General features: G+C 36.9%; 1 protein-coding gene across 1 annotated transcript in view; it reads left to right on the plus strand.

Moving 5' to 3' along the window:
* The first annotated feature begins 2,107 nt into the window (after positions 1–2,107).
* Positions 2,108–17,536, plus strand: part of LOC140141498 (G-protein coupled receptor-associated protein LMBRD2-like) — a 29,306-nt gene continuing 13,877 nt past the window's right edge. Inside the window, 5 exon segments of the mRNA XM_072163383.1 lie at positions 2,108–2,170; positions 10,986–11,356; positions 12,067–12,359; positions 13,399–13,566; positions 15,576–15,786. Of these exon segments, the coding sequence (XP_072019484.1) occupies positions 11,183–11,356; positions 12,067–12,359; positions 13,399–13,566; positions 15,576–15,786 (846 nt within the window). The 5' untranslated portion in view covers positions 2,108–2,170; positions 10,986–11,182.

A 17,536-nucleotide genomic window follows, 5' to 3' on the forward strand; every position in this document is an offset into this window, starting at 1 on the left:
ACAGGTATTTAGGGTAAGTGGGACAATTAAGGACAGGGCCGTTCCGACCATTAGGCCAGGTAAGGCGGTCGCCTAGGGCGGCAAACGTACATGTAGAGGGGCGCAAAAAAGGCGAAAAAAAAACGGGAATGGAGAAAGAAAAGGGAAGAATAAATGAGGGCGGATAAAAGAAAAAGTGCGAAAACAGTGGCGAAAACAGTGCGAAAAAACCCAGTGGCGTAGCGATGGGGGAGGTGGGGGCACGTGCACCCACGTGCACCACCCTTATAGGGTGGCACCCTTGAGGGGCGCCGAATTGACCAATTCAGGATTGATTCTGCGCCCCTCCAAGTGATGAAAGTCCAGATTTTCGCGCGCTTCGCGCGCATTTCGTACAAAATCATTTGAAATATCATTTTAAGACAGATATTCAATTTCATTATAGCCAAAATTTATTAGTGGTAAGCCCTATTTGTGCAAATTTTTGCTCGCTCCGCGCGCAATTGTTTCAAGAATTGGGGGGGGGGGGGGCGTCAGTATGTATCCTTAGCCCGGGAGTTTTCAATTCAGGGGATAACCCCCTTAACACTTTTTGATATGCTTTGGTGGGGCGGCAGGGAGAGGCTTTGCCTAGGGTGGCAAAATCCCTAGGAACGGCCCTGATTAAGGATATTATTGGATATAAAACTTAAGTTATTTTTTTATAATTCAAGTATAATCCTAGGATAATGTCTGGTGTAGTTTTGGGGCGATACTCCAATTCAGTGCAAAATGGCGGGGCCAATTATGCAATGACTCAACTGCCCCACTTCAACCCCAACACTTTGGGGTTAGTGGGACACATAATGGGTAGGGGTAAATTTGACACATATATGATCGGTATACCCAATGATCGTAAGTGAGGGTATGCTGAGGTCTATACTTTGAATTTGTTTCTTACGCTCACCTGTAATGGGTTTGAGCACTTTTAATTCCAAAGTTAGTCACCTGAAAAACAATACTTGTTATATGATATTATTACATTAAAAGAACATATTTCACAGCAATACATATTTATATTGGAGCATTTGGGCATTATTAACATAATTATACCAAATAAATAGTAATAGGCCTACTATACTATCACTATGTTTATTAATTTCATCTGAATACAAGAGCCTTTTTTTTTCTTGGTTTTGGTGACAACCCCCCAAAAAAAAAAACACGATTTGCGATTTTCAGCCACAATGAATCAATAATCAAGTCATTTAAAGGAGTATTTCGTGATCCTAGCATCCTCCATTTATGTCATTTTTCATTAGATATCCACGAAAAAAACCTATTCCCAAAATTTCAGTTGATTCCGATTTTGCGTTCGCGAGTTATGCATGATTACACTGCTCCATAGATGCGTTGTAATTTCGTTCTGGTGCACCAGAACGAAATTCAAATTTCACGATATCTTTGCTATCTGCAAGAAATATTTTGTACATAAACATTACCGTATGTAGCCAGAGGTTTCCAGTGATATAAAAATCTCAACTTTTTTTGAGAAAAGTGGGGGAATGAGGCTGTGGATCACGAAATGCCCTTAGGCGTTTTCAGTATTAATTTAATTTTTGAGCTTGTTGTATGCAATTTAACTTAGTAAGTTTGTTATTTTTTGCAGCGCACGAAAATTTTGAGTCACCAGCCCTTAATAATTCTATAACCCCTATTTTGGGTGTTAAAAATTATAATCCCCATATATTTGGTCTAAAAATTCTATGACCCCCCCCGTATATTCATAACCCCCCCCCCCTTCCGAAGAAAATGACAGCGCCTTCTGCAATGAAGATCTAGTATAGTAAGTCCCACTTACCCCATCTTACCCTACTTGAGAACCAGGGACCTTTTGGGGCTTTACGAGAACCAAATGGTCGGTGGTCCTGGTCCCCACTTATTTCCCAGCCTGCCTTTCAAGGAGCTTGGCGAGCTGAATGAGCTCTTTCACAAAGTTTAGTTGGTAATCTGTTTGACAGCGTACAGTGTCTTCATCGTACATGTAATTTTAACTTCCATTGGGAAATCGTATATCGTAGTCATTGCAGTACTGTATCAGAGACTGTTAAATCTAGCTTGAAGAGGTCAGAGTTCACTCCACTTTGGTTTTCTCAGTCCGATTTTTGAGCGTTTAGCATATTTACTTGACAGCTTTTATCGAATTTACCAGGTAAGAAACATGGTTTTCTTTAATTAATTTGCTAACATATTGAGGAGAGTGTACACTATAATAGTGTAAATGGTAGTGTTGATAAATCTTGCGTAATGATGATTTTTGCCTCATGAAAAAAGGCGACTACGTGGCCGAAAATGACATTCATGAATACACAGACAGATAGGTAACCCAGGCAAACCTTAGTTAACACATTTGCTGGTCAGCCAAATTCGCCGACAATGTCAATGCATTTTTACATAGAAATTTAAAACTTGTGCCCGAAGAAAGAAACCTACATAAATATGTTTCCTATACTTCACTTGACCCAAATATATGATTTTTTATGGTGATAAGTCACCCGCATGCCGCATGGAATTTTAGAGGGATTTTGATAGCAGTTCCATTAAAAAAAGCTGCTATCGCCATGAGACTAAGATCTAGAAACACCCCTGAAATGCCGTTTTGGGGAATTTTGCTAGCTGAATCTTTTTGATGAAAGTCAGTCTTTGACAAGATGTAACTTTGCTACGGAAAGTGCTATGAAAAAAAGGTTTTCAGTTTTGGCTTTGTTTACTCAAGGAAGGGCTTTAATTTGATATATAAAATGATGCAGTTTGATGGCAAATTTGAATTCACCTAGCATACCTAGATATTGTATGTAGATACATAGCATTGTCATGATATTGCTCGAGAAATCTAGCCAAGAATTTGCCACCGACAGCTTCACATTCTAGGCTAGAGACCTTTGCATTCAAAATCTAGTCGGATTCGCTGAAACATGACACCGTGTGAAGCAATGGAAGTTCAGAAGTAAACACAGCCGACCACGACAGGCGATTGCATCAAAAATGTATGTTGCTATAATTACACAAAATGGCCATCTTCTCTTAATGTGCCTCCGCTAAAAAAAAACCCCTAGCTTACTGAAAAAAGTTCTTACAGACTACGCTAAAATGCGTGATGGGTTTTAACATAAAATACCAAGTACCGGTATGATGCTAAAATGAGTGACAACAAAAATATTAAGTATACCGTACAGTAGTCCGAATAATCAGACCCAGAACAAAATATTAATTTCTGACATGAGGTCGTGTGTCTTGAGCTCGCCACCAAAAAAAGGTGGCGACGTTACATTTTGCCCAAGTCGACTCAAAACAAATGATGATATCTCTGTCAAGCAAGAAGGTATTGTCATGCTTGTGGTCTCATTTTATTGCTAAATAAAATCCACTTTCAACCCTGTAAAAAGAAATACTTGAACCTTTTTAATACTGACACTGTGCTTCATAGAATTCAGAATGGGCAGGGTGGCGGTTAGCTCGAGATACTCTAGCTAAAATACAGGTTTACATAAACTATCTTACATTATCTTGCTGTATTTCAGCTAGAGCTCCAAACGACAAGCTTCCGGGTTTTTTTGCAGAACAATACTGTTACGTAAGATGAAGAAGAAACCCGCCTCGGATCCCGCCCTACTCATTATTTCATTGTACTTATTGCAATTTGCCTCCACACATTACGTAATCAACACAAAGCTTTTGTAAGGATTAGTGAGTGGATAAGAAATTGACAGTGGAGGATACGAAGGACACGCCGATTGTTAGTTGTCAATTATACCTGGTCTCATGTACCCATACCTAGTGTATGGGTACATGGTATAACCAGGCATTCAAACAGGCACGGAGAGAGCTGTCAAAGAGTGTATATTTCAAAACGTGATAACTGCACCAGTTATAAAAATTCCCACACACATACCACTTTCAAAATGCACTCAAAGTCCTTATTCCATATCTGAAAAATATGATCCCCAATTTGTACTTACTTTATTGATTAAAAGTCTAAATATCCACATGACAAATTCAGCTGTACATGTCCATTGTATATGTTCACAACATGACCCAAAATCATAACCTTTCAGACCTTAGACACATGCACAAAGCCTGCCATGTGTAGTCAATAGCCCAATTCATGCTGAACAAGAGACTGGTTGAGAGTCCACATGTTCATTCACCTGCACATGGTCAGCACATGCTTCAACTGCTGATGTGTCATTAGTGATGTCATGATATCAACCTCATAGTCACAGTCTCTGTTCTGTGGGGTATTGGTAGAATAACACATGTCTTTATGAAAGGTCAAAAGTTAGGGATTGTTTTGTCAGACATTTTGAGAGCTAGATTTGATCAACACCATTTGAAGCATGGTGTAGCTTACAAGCAGGACACATAATTTCAGGATATTGACTACAAATTTGGACCAATAAATTTCCAGAGACATAATACAACCAAGGAAGCTTACTTCAAAGATGTTTAGGGCAACAGTGACATGGTAAGTGAAATAGTTAGGGAAGAATACCTTGGTGTACATTTGAAATGTAATTCTGGTCTTTGTACATGGACTTCATGTCTCCCTATTCCACACATATAGTTGTCAATCATGAATTGCCGCAACATATTAATATTTTACTGCATGGCATTCCACAAACACCAAGACAAATTATGCCATATTTTCTCAGATCATCTCATATGAAGTAAGCTGAATGCGATCTGTACTTTTGTAACATTCCGATCACTTTTGATCACCTATTATCGGCGAATTTGCTCGAAAACACGTGAGTTCATGTTGCGTAAACATAATTAGCATCTACACAAATGAAATTACGATGCAATACAATGCAATTTGAATGCGCAGCAGATCTATAGAAATAACGTTGCCCGGTTTTATGCAGAATTAGACCCTGTCTGGTGGCGGTGGTGGGGGGATGTGGTGGTGGCCGGGGGATGTGGTACACTGTAAACTCTATGGGATTGGTATTTTAGTGCGTAATCTGCTTCTGTAAAGGCTGTAAATTGGATTTGGACTCTATTTAGCATCTGAAACACTCATGGCCTTACAGCTAAACAATTCTACTAATTGTTTTTAATAATTTATGATTGGTTTAGTCTAGAAAATACAAATTTTTCCATACAAAACTACCCGTTGTCATATTAGACACTAGCTAAGTAATGCAGATGTCTTCAAAATCTAAAAGTTACTGTAAAATTTTAATTACTTATCCTATCATAGTCAAAGTATAGATTTTCTGAAGGGAAATTTGACGAGGAATCTATATGGACATATTTTTTCTGTATGGGTTAGGGGGAAATATTTAGGTTCAAAATATGTTGAATTGTAAACAAATCTAACATACTTTGGGACACCCTATATTCCTAGATTACCAAACAGCTGTGATTTTGGTTTCTTCAAAGTCAGTTGGCTCTCCATATCCTCTAAACCAAATGAATGTTGTTTACTTCCAGTTTATTACTGTAAGTTGGTAATAAGCAATGCATTGAGTGACCCATTTTTTATCAAAATCTTTTTTATTCCACCCTGTATAACTTGCAGGTCACCCTGTATAATGAATTGAAATGTATATATTTGAATTGCTTATGCCTTCAGCTTTCCAAAAATGTATACTTTTCCTAGTTTAGGGTTGATGATTGTCGAGATAATCTAATTAGAAACCCGGTTACCGTAGTGTAAAAATTCATAATATTTGTCATGTAACGCTAAGGATGGCGAGTTCAGGACACACGGCCGTGATCTTTTACTGGGTCTGAACTGTTTCCATGAAATCTTGATGGCAAATTGGACAATAGAAGCACATGGTTCTACAATGTACGTGACAGCTTTTTAATCCCTATTCAGGTCAATCACGCTATTGTGGACCATCCTTCTGATACTTAAGTGTTTGGACACGCGAGCGCTTTTTTTTTGTCTACCTCTCTGTTTGTAAACAAACCAGGAGGTCGAAATAAATCCTCCTCGCCGAATCGAAAGTCAGCGTAATAGTACGGCACTACCGTACAGTAAACATTTATATTACGAACTGTAAATGCCGAAAAATTGTTACATAAAAAAATAAATTCTTGGCGGTGCTGTGTATAATAATTTAAATTAAACCTTGTTAAGGGTTAGTACTACACCCCTGTCCAATTTTATGCCTATTTTTGCATTTTTCTCAAAAATTATAGCACATTGGTGACAAGTAAGATATGTATATTATAGGGGCAAGGACTACCAACTACTGTACTGAAAAGTCAGCAACTCAAAGCAAGTAGTTATTGATTTATTGATCAAATATTGGTTTTCCCTCATTTTTGACTGTAACTCCACAACTATTGTCTGTGCTGAAATAAAAATTTCCAGTGCAGTAGTTGTAATCCTTGCCCCCATATCTTACTTGCCCCCAATGCGCTATAATTTTTGAGAAAAATGCAAAAATGGGCACAAATTTGGGCAGGGGTGTAGTACATTTGTACCCCCTTAAACATTGTATTTATTGCATAGTGAACTGTCTATATACTAGCTCTCTAATTAATATAATGCCTATAAAATCACCAAACATTTGGCTTGCAGGTGATTTTAATCTGGCCGGAGTAAATTGGGCTACTCAGTCAACTTTACCACTCTGCCCCAAACCCGGGCTCTGCTGGCAGTTGATAAACATAGCAAATGATTATGGTTTGGAACAAATTGTGACCAAACCCACAAGAAGGGAGCTCTTATTTACTAATAACAGCACCCTTGTAGAAAAGAATACAGTTGTGCCTGGTATCAGCGACCATGACGGTATTCCGTCTGTGACCATAAATATAAAACCAAAAGTCAACAAAAGTAAACCTAGAAAGGTCTTCCTGTACCACAAGGCAAACCAAGATCAGATCAAAAGTGATCTGACCCAGCTCAGTCAGGATTTTGAAAGCATGGATGTGGATCAACAAACGGTTGATCAGTTATGGTCCGATTTTTGCGATTCAATAAATGAAACAATGGATAAAAACATCCCATCCAAGTTTGTGTCTGGTAGTAAGATCTCTCCATGGATAAATGGTAGGATCAAGCGTAGACTGAAACAAAAACAAAGAGCATACAATCATGCAAATAAAACTGAAAATCCTGACGACTGGGATAGGTTCCGCTCCCTCCGAAGAGAGGTTTCCAAAGAAACAAGACAAGTTTCCAGAGGCGATTTTACCGTGTTAAAGGTATGGGAGGGAGGCATATTAGAGAGCTTATATAGCGTCTTCCAAAAGATATCGACACTATACTAACTCTCTAATATGCCTCCAGATTCTGATTTTACCGTGTTAAAGGTATGGGAGGGAGGCATATTAGAGAGCTAGTATATGGTCATTTTCACAGTAAAGGGTGTAACTTTTGAATTTTTGGGTCAAAATTTCAAACCACTATGTTTCTGTTTACTGAAATCATGCATAGAAGCAACTTAAATTCCAGTAAAATAATGTTTCAAGGCTTAAACCTTAAAAAAATTTGACATTTCCATAACATTTTGGTTAAAATCTAAGAAAAAATGTATTTTACATAACCTCAGAAAATTATGACATGAAAGCTGGAATACATGTGAAATCCCATTCCAAAGTAAGTCAACAGGTATAAGTTAAATTTTATACCATGTTTTGCTATATGTTTGTAATTGCAGTTTTGAAATTTTTAACATCAAGTGTCATTTACAATGGAAATTTCCAAACCTTAAACATATTTTTAAGTTTTAATTGGGTTCCTAAAATAATTTGAATGTCTAACTTCATGTACAAATACTACTTGATGAAAGGAACCTCCCAGCCAAGTTTCACAGAAATTGGAGTTATTTTTAGAATTGGCAATTCAAGCGATTTGTGTTTCGGAGGCTTCAGTTAACAACACAGGTGATCATAAAAGTAAAATATTTGGCTAACCACTACAAGTTGACATAAAAAAATAGGTAAAAATATCACAATTACCAATTTTCATGCTTTGCTTCTAAGTATTGAATTTCAGTTGTGACAAAATTAAATTATCACAGCAAGTCATTTTTTTTTGTCTTGGAGGCTTCATGTTAACAATTGTTAAACATTGCAGAAGTAGTTTTTTTGAAAACAACAGTGTTGGGCTCATCTAAGCTGTTATTTTCTTGTGTATATTGAATCAATGATTCTATGCGGCAGATATTGTAAATTTATCACATGTTAATTTTTTCACCCATTTGTTAAGTATGGTGTTTTTTGCATGTGAAGCCTCCGAAACAGGATTTTTTGGATATCAGTATATTTTTCAAACATTAACCATAATGTCAATTTTTTTTTAAATTTATGACATTCTGCACATATCAAGTAATAATTACAATGCAGATATCAGTATGAAACACACCAATTTAGATATGCATAGATGATAATTAATCTTATTGTTGTTTGGAGGCTTCATTTGTTTCGGAGGCTTCAATTGTTAACGGAAAGTTTGTATTGGGTCCCATTTTCAAACGGTGATATATATCTCCACGATTTAAAAACATGTGACTTGAGGATCTACTTTGCTACATTTTGATAAATAGATTTGATGAGCTCTTTTATTTATATTTGCACAAGCTTGCTGAACAGTTTGTTTCGGAGGCTTCAAAAATGTTAACGGAAAAACGGCCCTTTGAAGTCAAGATTTTGTAAAAAATTTAAAAGCTTGCAAATCGACTAATTTTTGTTACCCATTTCAAGTTAAGATAACAACTGTTATGAATCAAGAAGAAGTGAAGAAATAACCAAGAATTATGAACCAAAGCTACACCCACAAAGTTTGTTTTAAAACAATTGTTAACGGAAAATGAAGCCTCCGAAACGACAAATATCGAAGTCCGGTTCTCAAAAATACAGGGCTGTTCACAATTAAATCTAATGTGGCAGTGTTTACTGAACATATGACTGTACTTTCAGGATAAGAAAAATTATCCATGAACTAACTGAAGAAAACACAGGGTTTTACAAAAATGTTACTGTTTTTTATAGTTTTTCAAAATGGCAATATTAAGTACATTTAAGCCTGCTAAAACTGACACAGTAACTCCCAAAGGTAGCTGCTAACTAGATGATTTACATGTATGTGGCCAAAAATCATGGAATTCTGTGGCTTTATTAGAACACTACGGATTAAAATGTTAAAAATCCAAAGTTACACCCTTTACCGTGAAAATGACCATATAGAGAGAGTCCAAATTAATACCCGCCCGGAGGGTGAGAAAAGGGGATTTCTTTTGGGGGATAATCTAAGCTGAAAGAGGGGCTTGGTTTGTTTTGGGGGGCAACTGCAAAGAAGGGTGATCTACTCGCAAGAAGATTTTTTTTGCCCGAACTAATATGCCTCCAAAAGTCCAAACTAATATGCCTCCAAAAGTCCAAACTAATATGCCTCCAAAAGTCCAAACTAATATGCCTCCAAAAGTCCTAACTAATATGCCTCCAGATGCAATTTTACTGTGTTAAAGGTATGGGAAGGAGGCATATTAGAGAGCTAGTATATAGGCCTAGCGTCTTCCAAAATATATCGACACTCTATACTAACTCTCTAATATGCCTCCAGAGGCGATTTTACCGTGTTTAAGGTATGGGAGGGAGGCATATGAGAGAGCTAGTATATAGCGTCTTCCAAAAGATATCGACACTATATACTAACTCTCTACATGTAATATGCCTCCAGACACGATTTTACCGTGTTTAAGGTATGGGAGGGAGGTATATTAGAGAGCTACATAGTATATAGAGAGAGTCCAAATTAATACCCGCCCGGAGGGTGAGAAAAGGGGATTTCTTTTGGAAGATAATCTAAAGCTGAAAGAGGGGCTTGGTTTGTTTTGGGGGGCAACTACAAAGAAGGGTGATCTACTACTTAAGAAGAATTTTTTGCCCGAACTAATATGCCTCCAAAAGTCCAAACTAATATGCCTCCAGACGCAATTTTGCCGTGTTAAAGGTATGGGAGGGAGGCATATTAGTTTGGACTTTTGGAGGCATATTAGTTTGGGCAAAAAAATTCTTCTTAGAGCAGATCTCCTTCTTTGTTGTTGCCCCCCCAAAAACAACAACAAACCAAGCCCTCTTTGGCTTTGATTATCCCCAAAGAAATCCTTTTTTCCCTCGGCGTGGTATTATTTGTACTCTCTATACTCTCTAATATGCCTCCAGAGCTTTTACCGTGTTAAAGGTATGGGAGGAGGCATATTAGAGAGCTAGTATATAGAGAGAGTCAAATTAATACCCGCCGGATGAAAAGGGATTTCTTTTGGGGATAATCTAAGCTGAAAGAGGGGTTTGGTTTTGTTTTGGGGGGGCAACTACAAAGAAGGGTGATCTACTTGCAAGAAGAATTTTTTTTGCCTGAACTAATATGCCTCCAAAAGTCCAAACTAATATGCCTCCAGGCGCAATTTTACCGTGTTAAAGGTATGGGAGGGAGTTTGGACTTTGGAGGCATATTAGTTTGGGCAAAAAATTCTTCTTAGAGCAGATCTCCTTCTTTGTAGTTACCCCAAAACAAACCAAGCCCTTCAGCTTTGATTATCCCCAAAAGAAATCCTTCTCATCCTCGGCGGGTATTAATTTGTACTCTATATACTAGCTCTCTTTTCCAAATATTAAGTTTTTTCTTAATATCTCAAAAACAGTTTTGATGGAGTTGGGCCCTTCTTACAATCAGGTATTCAATTGTCAGAAGGAGATGGAAAATGCTGTCGCAGTCGGTCAGTCAGCATTTTGATATCACTAATAGGCTATGATGTCATTAATAGAGTATGAATGATTCTAGCATTTACAATGTAGGTCTAGGTCCAGGGACACTAGAAAACCGGGAAAAAAAAAAGATTGGTGTTTTTTGTTTTTTGGTGTGTTTTTCGGGTACCTGGGCAGGGAATTTCCTGCCCGGGTAATAGGATTCTTGGGCAGGACTCACTCACACCCTTAGTTTATACTAACTAGTTTGTTATCTATTTTTTGTAACAAGATGCATATTTTTCAATATTTTACAGGTTATTAACAAACAGATCAGATATTCATCATGTTGTGGATTGGAGTTGCTGATTGAAGAAAGTGCAATGTATCAGAATATTAATGTTTACAAACACTGAACACAATGAAGCCATTAATCCAATGAAAGGACCTAATAATTTTTGTATGTAGAGAGCATAAATTTACATGACGCAAGTCTCACAACTGTCCAGTCAAAATGAGTGTGGGACCATTGATAGCGGATATCCTGTGTGTGTTCCTACTCTCTGTCTACCTCCTGCATAAATATGGCGACTGGCGCAAGCAGCATTTGTTGGTGACGCTCACAACATTTGTGTCATGGTACTTCTGTCTTGTCATCGTTTTCATGATACCACTTGATGTGTCTTCGGTAAGTTCATGGGCTTGATAAAAATTTATTTTGTAAATGGTAGCATGTCATGGTGGTCCAATTTCCAGAACATGGTAAAAATCATTTAAAATGTATTTTTTGATGTCGTAGGATATGGCACCTATAATATAACTTATGGGTCCATTTCTGGCTGGTCGAAAAGGGTATGTGGCCAAGCAATGTTTGGCACACATTATTGCGGTACCTTTTATGCACTAAAAAGGCTTGGAAAAAACAAGAAAAACGTTCTAATATATGCAAAATGTCCTGCTCGCTGTACTTGTATCACATGATAGAACCAGCCAGTGACATTGAAGATGATATAGTGCATGTGATATTTATTTACATGTCTACATGTAAATTTTATCTTGATTTTTGTTTTTAAAATGGAGCGCACTTGCTTCCCAGTTCTTTCATAATATCATCATAACCTAATTGCCCAGTCATTTTTTGAGGTTTTTGAGTTTTAAAACTCAATCTTAATGACAATTGCCACCTTGCTGAACTTCAAGCTCTATTATTATCACCCAATGTTGTTAGCTGTGAAGGTTTCTTTGAAATGGTTTTGGACCAACATAATCAGATAACGTCACACTAGGTGATGTTACAGAAGTGATGTCACAAAGAAACTATCAGAGCTATACATGTAAACATCGGCTTACTATTTGGAATTTGTTGCCAACTATTAAATATCTTAATTTCGTTCACAGACATTCTACAGACAGTGTTGCGAAGAAAATCAACTGCCAACTGTTAATTCTCCTTCTGCTACCGATGCATCCCCATCTGGTAATGCAACATTCTCACCGGCGGCCACACCTAGTAACCTACTTAGCAACAAGACCACAACGCCCTCTAGAAATCTTACTACTAGATCAGTGCAGTCACTTGAGTTACATGTATTATCGGATTGCCCTTGCGAGCAGCCATGGAGTTATGTACCAGCGAACATACTACCAGATATCTGGCAAATCATATATTGGACCACTTTTGTTTTAACATGGTATGACAATATTTTGTAATTATGTGTAAATATGTAAGAAGATCCTTTCATACACTCCTAGACAGAGAACCAATCAGAGCAAATGTTAGGAAGATACAAAGCATTGATTTGTCTTGCAGGTTGATGCATTTATATTTGCTTGTATTTTCCAACATTTTTAGCGACAATAATTTTGTTATAAAAATTCATGGCTGAGATGTACTGAGATGTAGATGCGTCTAATGTACCCATAGCGCATGCTGCATCATCATCTCATTATGCATGCATTTTGTACAATTTCACTCCCAATAAGTGATATGCAGAAAGGTAATCAACAAAAATGTGTGTTTCTTTTTTAGTAAAATAAGCTTTAACTAGAAATATGCGGTTCGTAATTAAGGTGGCTCCCACACAAAAGTGTGTAAATAACAAAGGTTTGTAAATACAAATAACATGCAATATGCAAATAAACTCATTAGTATTCATAAATATGCAAATAATATGACAAAAACTATACAGCATTTCAGGGCTATAATATGCTTTCACAATACCAAGTTGAAATCGGTTATTGCGTTTAAGCTGCAGAGTGGATTAATGAAAATGTAAGCAAAATATGCAAATTAGCTCATTAATATTCATAAGAAGCATATAAATCAAAAACATGTCAGGTGACTTTTTCTGGGTTTTGTTGGAGTGGGTCACATGTATGTAAAATGAACATATCTGCTACTTTTGATCATAGTTTCCAATATCTACCTTGAATTTTTTTAAGTAGCATGTCAATTTCAAGCTAACATTATAGGGCAGATAATGCAGGCCGAAATTTAACTCAAAAAGTAAGTAAATATGACGTTTATCGGCTTTTGTATCAGAATTCTTGAATGTATAGTCCATGTGGCTTTGCAAGAAAACAAAATCAATGTTTTTTTGTGTACTAACCCATCACATCTGTGGATCAATGAGTGGACTGTATATGAAAGCAGGCGTGTAAAAAAGAAAAGAAAAAAGTATACATACATTTGTATTCATTTGTTAATCAATTGTTTTGTTCACCTGACAGGGTCATCATGCCTATCATGAAATCTTACAGCAATGCAGGAGACTTTACAGTACGGGGTAAATTAAAATCAGCTCTAATAGAGAATGCTATTTGGTATGGTAGCTACTTGCTTATCTTTGGTGTATTGCTGATATATGTAGCTGCAAACCCACATCTCAAAATTGATGGGTGAGTATTGGTCATCAGAGGACATTCTGGTGTGGAGTATTTTAAAATCAGCTCTAAATATTGGCCATTAGAGGACTTATGAGCCTTTCCGCGATTTCAGAAATCTCGGACTGCACATCAACATCCGGGTCTGTTTGAGAGATAAATAACACAATCTTCTGCATTTTCATGATTTTACTTTCCTAGTTTCACACTAGCAGTTTCTAGCTAGCTCATCAATACTTTCCTTGTCTTGAACAAAGTGTTCAGAATTAAGACGTCAACACCAAAAAAATATGTGTTTCATACAAAGTGCAAAGTTCACCCTCATTGAAATACTGAGTCCTCAATGTTTATCTCTTAAAAGTCTCATGGATACCCACAATGTATTTTGATTGGAAACTGCAAAAGGGCTTATTAATCATGAATAAACTGCTATTTCATGGGTTTCCAGTGCACCAGACTTATTCATTATAAGACTGCTTTGCAAAATTGAAGTGCTGATTTGACAAAGCAACTTTTCAATTTTGAAAAGCAGTCTGAAAATAAATAAGTCTGGTGCACTGAAAACCCACTTGATTATAGAATATTATACCCAAATAAAGACTGCATCATCAATGGGCTATTCCAGTTGAAATACCTATACCCCCTATGGAGGACATGATCTTAATCTCCTACATGTGTGAAAGATTAAGGTCATGTCTTCCATATGGGATGTATGGATTTCAACTGAAATAACCCAATATCTCAAAGCAATAGAGTGTGATGCAATCGAGCAAAACAAGTAGCTTGTCAAGCAAATCAAATTCACTTTTCAATTTCATTTCATATGGCATTTTCAGAGGTGAAAACTTAATTGAACTTGGACTTATTGTTATTGTTTCAGAGATATAGTTATTTCAGTGTTGCTCAGAACAATAAAATACAAAGGAAGTTGAAGACTATATCTCAAAATCAGTATTGGCAACAAACAACTCATTTAACTGGATCCAATTACATATATGTGAGTGGACGCGGGCGAATCAGCCGTAAACTCGGCAAATTGTATTCTGAGTTAAAGTGTAAAATGTATGTGAAGGTCGTATTCATATGTGTATCAATTCGTTGTGACAAGTATCTTATCAAACGCTGTTTAAATCAATCAATAATACTACTGCTGAAGAGGATAATAAGCTTCTACCTATTTCTATAGAATAGTTCTTGTCTTTGGTTCCTTTGGCTAAATCCTGTTCAAGTGGTAGATAACAAAGCATTGTATTTTGTCTAGGTATGTATAATCAACAATGAACAATGAGAGGATATTACTGAAGCTCGTTGACTTGGGGATGATTTGAAATGACCGCCAATTATGACTGTTGGATATTTATTACCAGAAATGTAGAAAAAGAGACACATGTATAACCGATAAAAAATACAATTTTGTCGAAGGAACAGAGTTCAACAAATCATAACCCCGCTTTTGGATATCGTTTGAAGTCAAATGATATACCATTTTAAAGCTTATGGTATATATTTTCTAAACACGAAATAAAACAAAATTGACGGGGGCCGACTTTACGGCTGATTCGCCGCGTCCAGTCACATATGACCAGCGTTTCTTAGACAACACAGAATGTCAAGCAAAACCTTTTTGTGCCATTTGCAATGCTTTCTAATCCTAAATACAAACTGCATCATTGTTCTTTGCAGATAAAACTTTTAACTTCCTATTTTTAAAAGTTACAATACATCGGGTTCATCACATAGTGATGTAAAATGTATCGTATACAATACGCCACCATGTGATGTACTTTTTCCGATGTTTACAGAAAAGTGCATCACATAGTGGCATATCACACCTATTTAATGACTAATTAATTACTTAATTTTCAGCTTTGTGACTTGGCGTAATTGAAGAGAACGATCGATATCTAAAACCAAATATTGCCAAAATTACCAAAAATCATGATACGTAACTATGTTATGAACCCGATAAAAATATTAACTCCATCTTTATCTTAAAAGAGTGACTACATCTTTGTTCTTTGCAGTGAAAAACTTCAGATCATCGGTATCACAGCCAGCAATACATGGGGTTTATTTCTTCTGGTTCTCCTTCTCGGTTATGGCTTGGTAGAGGTACCCAGAAAGTTTTGGGCAGAGTCTAAGAAAGGATTCTTGCTATCATACACATACTTCCAATTAGCCAAACTGAGCACAGAGAAGTCGGAAGCAGAGGAATATCTGGAAGATATATTAGAGGTGAGAGGTTTGTTTCAAATGCGTGCTTACATATTGCCTTTGGGCTATTCCAGTTGAAATCCATACACCCCCAATGGAAGACATGACCTTAATTTTCCACACACGGAGTGTAAATTTTAAATGGGATTAACTGAATCAAGGTGTTGTTTTCCATAGGGGGTGTATGGAATTCAACTGCAATAGCCCATTAAATTTTGTGGTGTAAAAGTTCAGGAGGATCATATGGACTCAAAGTGACTACCGACCACTGCAAAATCCAACATGGTGTTACTCAACTTGAGACGAGACAGACTATAGTTAGACAATGACCAAAACTCAGGTATTCGGTCCTGACCTGTTGATGTTATACCTGGGCAGGAACGGGCTACCCAAGGATCATTATTTGAATATGTTGACAAGACAAGCCTTGCCATAGTTCTTTAAGCTTGAAAGAAAATTTCAATGGCACCAATGAGGTGGTCTCTAGCCACAAAATCCAATTCCAAGAGGCCAGAGTTCAATTCCTGGTATAAGTAAACTACTAGGTCAAACAGTATCTGCACAAGCTGTTATAACATGAAATATTTTGCAGGTACATATTTCACTAGACTTCTCCGTAGTCCGCTTGCCCATTTTGCATACTCTGGCTATTACATGTAAGCATAAAACGCTGATTTGTATTAATTTGCATCCCAGATTTGCGTGCAATTGATAGATTTTTACATCTCAGCGACATCTGATATTTTCAATCACCGAACTCCCTCTGTTTGTTAGCTTCCCATGTGGACTACTTACTTTGACTTGCGGTTAAGATTCTTAACACAGGACTCTATGGAGAGTTAGGCCAGAACTAAAATTGGCCATGATGTAATGCATCTTTAAATGGATCTGGCTTGTGATTGGTCGCCCAGATCTCGCTATGGTTTAAATCCTCTGGGCACGAGCCATTACCATTAACTACATCGTACACAGCAATCTATGGAATTTGCAGCACGTTTGATCTGGCGCGAAAGTTAAACTCTCAGTGGTGTGTATGGACGTACATTTAGCGCGTCTTACTACCATGCTTGGTACTTGGTGTTTTAGAGACCAAAGTTCTGCTTAAAAGTCAAAGTACATCTAGTCGGATTTTTTACTCGGGCTTTCGCGATCAATAAACTGGTAGATTCCAAAATCAGAATTGCTCCATATTGAGTGAGCAATTATAATTATGCAAGATATGTTGCATTCAATATAACTTTTATTGTCACTAATCATCTAATTTATCATAAACCTCTTTATGACCATTTTACTATTGAACACTTTAATTCTAATAAACATCAGTATAATTTTGAGTTGAACGGAATGCGTTCATCATGATTAATAATAACATATTTTTTATCAAAATTCGACTATGGCAAAGTCTAATATTTCACCAAATACCATTGCTACTGACTCACAAATGTTTGGAGACAATTTATTAAAAAATGTGAGTGCAAATGTCTCACACTACTATGACTTAATCCATCACCACGGGTACTGGCCCGTGAATTACATAGCATATCCGGGCAGTGAATATTTACTAATTACAACCATATTGGGCTGCATAATGCTAAACACTAATCCTATCAGGTTTTCAGGTTGCAAAAAGAAATAATGCTCCTTGGCACATAATTACCTGTGAAGTCACACCCCTACTTTTCTAGTATTGTACCCATAGACCTGCTGAAACTGCAAACTCCATGAAAGTAAGGATAATATAATTATAATATACATTTGTCCTGTACGTGTA

The sequence above is a fragment of the Amphiura filiformis genome, chromosome 19, assembly GCF_039555335.1.
Source record: "Amphiura filiformis chromosome 19, Afil_fr2py, whole genome shotgun sequence".
Lineage (NCBI taxonomy): Eukaryota > Metazoa > Echinodermata > Ophiuroidea > Amphilepidida > Amphiuridae > Amphiura > Amphiura filiformis.